General features: G+C 35.6%; 1 protein-coding gene across 1 annotated transcript in view; it reads left to right on the top strand.

Annotated features, from left to right (window-relative positions):
- The window catches only part of LOC136066780 (uncharacterized), an 8,724-nt gene extending 3,586 nt beyond the window's left edge, over positions 1-5,138 (top strand). Inside the window, exons 3-5 of the mRNA XM_065771624.1 lie at positions 2,741-2,896; positions 2,938-2,950; positions 4,260-5,138. Of these exons, the coding sequence (XP_065627696.1) occupies positions 2,741-2,896; positions 2,938-2,950; positions 4,260-5,041 (951 nt within the window). The 3' untranslated portion in view covers positions 5,042-5,138. The remainder of the gene's footprint in view (positions 1-2,740; positions 2,897-2,937; positions 2,951-4,259) is intronic.
- Positions 5,139-5,384: the final 246 nt, after the last annotated feature.

Here is a 5,384-nt window from a genome sequence, read left to right as displayed (position 1 = left end):
TTCTTACAAAATTCCTTCTCATGGAAGGGACAAATATCTTACAAAAGCCCTTCCCATGGAATGAAATACTGTTCATAACTTCACCATATCTAAAAGAGCATTATCTAGGGGAAATTCATTTAAATGCGTGATAAAGGAGACAAACTTGACCAGCCTCTACACACAGCTGGACATACTCTCTCTCCCTCTAGTTGCACCAATTTTTTCCCTTTAATCTTGAAGTTATCATAGCATACTACCTTCCGACCGCTGGCGTCATTCTGTTAGAATGCTATCAACTCACTAATGTTATACAGTTGGAGTTACAAACCATACAAATATAAATCACTACGTTTCCATATCTCTAAATCTACATTATTGAATACATTATTACTTTACCTTTAAATACATATTACTTTATTACAACTACTATTACAACTATAAATCAAAGCTATTATATCAAACATATATTATTTATTTATTCAATCATTATCATGATCCTTAGACTTTGGGCTTTACCCATTTTGTAGGCCTAAAAATATGCCGGAAGCCATTGGACTACTTGGCCCAATGTCGAGTTCTAGACGCAACTCCCTATACAAATCTAGGTCTAGCAAGGTTACTCCCTAGCGAAAACCATGTGGCTGTGCACCGAAAAACAGCCCCCAAAAATGAGTTTAAGCTCAACTTGTATAAAATTAAATGAACAATTCTCAACTTTTAATACTCAACTATTCATTTTCAACTCTACTTTACTTCTCTCCTTTTCAATTTACTTGCTACATGGGGGAAACAAAAAAGACAAATTAGCAAGCATCTTATTGGTTTGTTAAATGGTTGAGGTTAAAGTTGTTAAATGGTTGTCCCCCTCTTGGTAAATCTAGTAAACATGATTTACGATCTTATCAATTTCAGCCTTTTAGGTTCTTCAACGAACAAGATAGATAATCATCTATTCTTATGAGATGGCCTGTCCCTGACAAGCTATTCAGCCTAAATAAATAAATGGTCTGACAAGTTGTGTGTGTATGTGAGAGAGAAAGAGAAACTAGCTGACATCTTATTGGTTTGTTAGATGGTCAAGGCTAAAGGTGTTAAATGGTTGTCTCCCTCCTGGTAAATGTAGTAAACATGATTTACCATCTTATCAATTTCAGCCTTTCAGGTACTTCAACGGACAAGACAAATAATCATCTATTCTTATGAGATGGCCTGACTCTGACAAGTTATTCAACCTAAATAAATAATTGGTTTGACAAGTTTTGTGTGTGTGTGTGTGTGTGTGTGTGAGAGAGAGAGAGAGAGAGAGAGAGAGAGCATATCCAATTCACACTCTAGAAAATATAAGTTTTCGTTTGTTAGGGTCATTTTTTTTTTTTTTTATTTGGCATATCTTCTGACAAAATACATTTTAATTGTATTTAGGTAGTTTTAAGTGAATTCAAAAATATCATAAAGCATTGAAGACATGAAGACAGTACAAAGAAACAAGTGTGAAAAGCTAAAAATTGGTGGCTCGACACCTAGTTTGATACCTACATCTATCGAGAATTAATGAACCTTGATACCTCTCAATGCCTCTCGATTTATTGAGTTTCGCAGATCCAGATTTTCCAAATCTGCTTTTCAACCCATAATAATGTGGCTTTTCTAGGGTTTTTTATTCTCTAATCTACTTGATCATATAAAAACATTATTTTATAGCCGTCATCAAACATAGACACACATAGAAAATCTATAAACTTCTTGTGAAGCTATTGCGTTCTTATGTGCCACTGCACTCTAGATTAATTTGTGATTTGTTCATGACTCTATGATATTGCATATAATTTAACCTAATTAATCAACTTGAGTAATTGAATTAATTAACTTGGGTCAATTTATAACCCAACAATGTTCATAAAATAAAGAACTATGAATGACTAGTTACATATATTTTTGTATTCATTTTGTATAAGAATTTTTCATAATATGCGTTTATAATATATATATATATATATGAAAAAAAAAAAAAAAAAAAAAAATAGTACATTGATATTGTAATGCCTTTCATTTCTATCTGCCTTTTATTCAATTAGAGTTTCATGTACATCAATATATTTAGTTTTATTATTATTTTTTTTTAATGTTAGGATCAATATTCCACAACTTTTACTTTTATAAACACTTTTTATGGTTATTCCATAAAGACCTGCTCTGGCAGATTTATTCTAAATCATATATGATGCAGCACAAAGTTTGCAAAAGGAATGTGTGCAAAAGATAAGAAATAACAGAACAAACTGTGTCAACCGTAGGCTTCACCCTAGAGCTGGCTTCACCCTAGTCTTCAACAGCAAGAGTTACCTAAGATCAACACCAAGAAATGGCAAAATTTTCCAATGATTTTTAATAAAAGAAAATTCTAGATACCCAATAGTGTTTTCAGGAGCCTCTAAGTAGGGCTTCTAGAGTTTATCAAATAAAGAAAATAATAAAATTGTAATCGATTACATCAGATATGAAAATATTCCCATAATCAATTACATTTAGTTCGAAAATAAAATCAAAACATTCAGCATCAATCAGTCTTTCATCCAACCACAAGGTCACTGGGTGGGCCATCCCATGTTGACGTTCATAAACATGCTTGATCGTGGCCCATACCTGGTGTTGGCACCAATGAATGCTAAATAGGTTACTTGTCTTGACACCAGCTCTGTATAAATTAAGTTTTCTAAGTAACTGATATGTCAATGTGTGATATGTTTGAATTAATCAGGTTTCTATCGATTGCAATATTGTGCAGGGAGCTTCTGTTGACTATCAAGCTCTTCTCTCAATGCAAACACCAATGGATTTTGAGTTCCCAGCAGAGCTGCAAAAAGCAGATGTCACCAAGAACTGTGCTGCAGATTTGCCTACTGAGATGAAAATGGTCAAAAACATGATTATAAATGCCAATTTGAAATTCTTCAGAGAAGTGAACTAGGTTAAAACTTCGTCTTTTGATCACAATTTGCTTGAACAGAGATTGCTTAATGCTTTTGCAACTTGTGTACAATTTGACGGCTCTTAAAACAATCCTTTTATATGTTTAGGGTTAGAAGAAAAGAAGGCCCAAAAATTTTTTCACGGATCCCAAGGAAATCAGATCAGAAAGCTGATTTTGTAATTCTCGACAGATAGCAGGTGTCGAGGTAGCTATCGAGAAGGTGTCGAGAATTAATGAACTTGCACTTTAGCTTGCTTTTTCTTGGACAGACTTGATGACTTCAACACTTGATCTTAAAACCTTGTTTCTTGAAGTATTAAAAACACCTAGAACTACCCAATTACAAGTAGAGTGCGTTTTGTCAAAAAGATTAGTCAATTTGCATAAATAAGTGACATATGTTCTTAACAAGTGAACACACATATGTCCTAACAGCTGCAATAAGCAACCCACCACAAACCTGCGCATCCACAACCACCACAAAACACAAACCCACATCACAATCACAAACCCATGACAAATCAGTTAAAGTAGAGAGAAAGATCACAAACCCATGGCACAACCCACAAACCCGCGTTGGCGAGGAAGGCAAGCTTTAACGAGTTCGTCTCTGGCCACGGCACAACCCACAAACCCACGCCAACACAACCCACAACCCATAAGATCCTCGAAAGCTTCAACGATTTCGTCTCCGGCGCCAGCAGGAGGGTTTCGGGATGGTGATGGGTGGGAAGGAGAGAGCGACGACGAGGTAGAGAGAAGTGAGAGTGGAGAGGAGAGAAATGAGAAGTGAGAAGTGAGAGTGGAGAGTGGAGCACAGCATGCACAGAGATAAAGAGAAAGAAAGAAATTTTCTTTTTTAGAAAGAGAGAAAGAAATTAATAAAATAATGTAGTAGATATAATATTTTATTGTAATGTTTATATTATTTTATTATGTTTAAAGCTAAAATAGATCCACTGCTGCTGGATGTTTTGTAAAATGAGTAGGTAAAATAGATAAAGTAGTTTTTTGTGTGATGCCAAATAGCTAAAAAAATAGCTCCACTATTGTGGATGCTCTTACAAACCAACAACTTAATCCAACAAGTCTAATCCTCCACAACTGTGACACAACTCCCATCCTCTTCATTAGGCTCTCCATCATCTTGATTGAAGTGTACAATCTCCTAGCATAGTTGAAGTACCTAAAACAACAATTAATTAAAAAATAGAACAAACTTCATCAAATTATAATAGCAAATATGAAAATACAATTTTGATTTCATCACTGCATTCACAACAAACACAAAAAACAATAAACACAGTTTCTTCCACTGCATTCACAACAAGCANTCTCTGTTGTAATACTTTTCTCCTCAGGAGCTATTACAAATGCACGAGTGCTGGATGTTCAGTGCGGAAGCATGTGGAAAGGGCTGCTCACAATCTGAAATGTGTAATTACAACTTATGAGGGGAAACACAACCATGAAGTGCCTGCAGCCAGAAACAGTGGTCAAATAAACTCGAATGGTGGTAATGTACCTCCTGCTGCTGCTAATGCTCAACCTGCCCTTACGTTACCCAGACACCCCAATGTCCTAAAGTCTGAAACACAAGTTCAAGATCTTGCACCTCATTTTGATAGAAAACCTGAATTCAATAATGACTATCTGAGTTCCAGTTTTCTTGGAAACTTCAATAATGACATGAAATTTGGGGCTTCCTCCATTTACCAAATGAAGTTTTCACCCTTACAAAATACCATGCCTTATGCGTCTCTTGGACTCAATTCCAATTGCAATGTAACCCATCAAGCTGGTTCTATTGCCTCTGTTCTCCCAAACTTCCCAATTTCACTGCCATTGAATCTTCCCCAAGCTGGGCTGGCTGGTTTTGATTTTAAAAATGGAAAACCTATTGGTTCAGTCGAGTCTTTCCTTTCAGGGCAACAGCTAAAGGAAAATGATGCAAGGATTCTCAGGCCTAAGCAGGAGAGAAAGGATGATGATCTTTATGATGCCTGCCTACCCATTGTTGATCATGGAAATGCATTATCATCATCATCATCTTTATATCACCAGGTCATGGGGAGTTTTCCATCTTGAGTTTTATTCTCTTTTTGATTCTATGGTAGTCAACAACAAAGGGAAACTTGCTTGTCTTTTTGTGGTGACGTTTTATTGCCAATTCATTGTTATGATAGGGGTTCTATAAATCAACCTTTGGGTGGGGAGGGGGGGGGGGGTGTTGTTGTGGGGTGTAAATGAAAAGTTTTTATATAGTTCTTTTCATTTAAAGAAATGTTTTTATTGGTAAGTTACACGTGCATCTGATGGAGCTTAAATCCATGACAATACCATCCATCCCATTATTGTGCCAGGACTAATTGTGATTTAAGCTAAAGCCCAATGGCTTCTATAATTTAAAGAATAACACTAAGAAAAAAAA

Source organism: Quercus suber, unplaced genomic scaffold, assembly GCF_002906115.3.
Source record: "Quercus suber isolate HL8 unplaced genomic scaffold, Cork oak 2.0 scaffold_46, whole genome shotgun sequence".
NCBI classification, from domain to species: domain Eukaryota; kingdom Viridiplantae; phylum Streptophyta; class Magnoliopsida; order Fagales; family Fagaceae; genus Quercus; species Quercus suber.
Note: the sequence above shows the minus strand (reverse complement) of the source record. Positions and strands in the feature narration are given on the sequence as shown.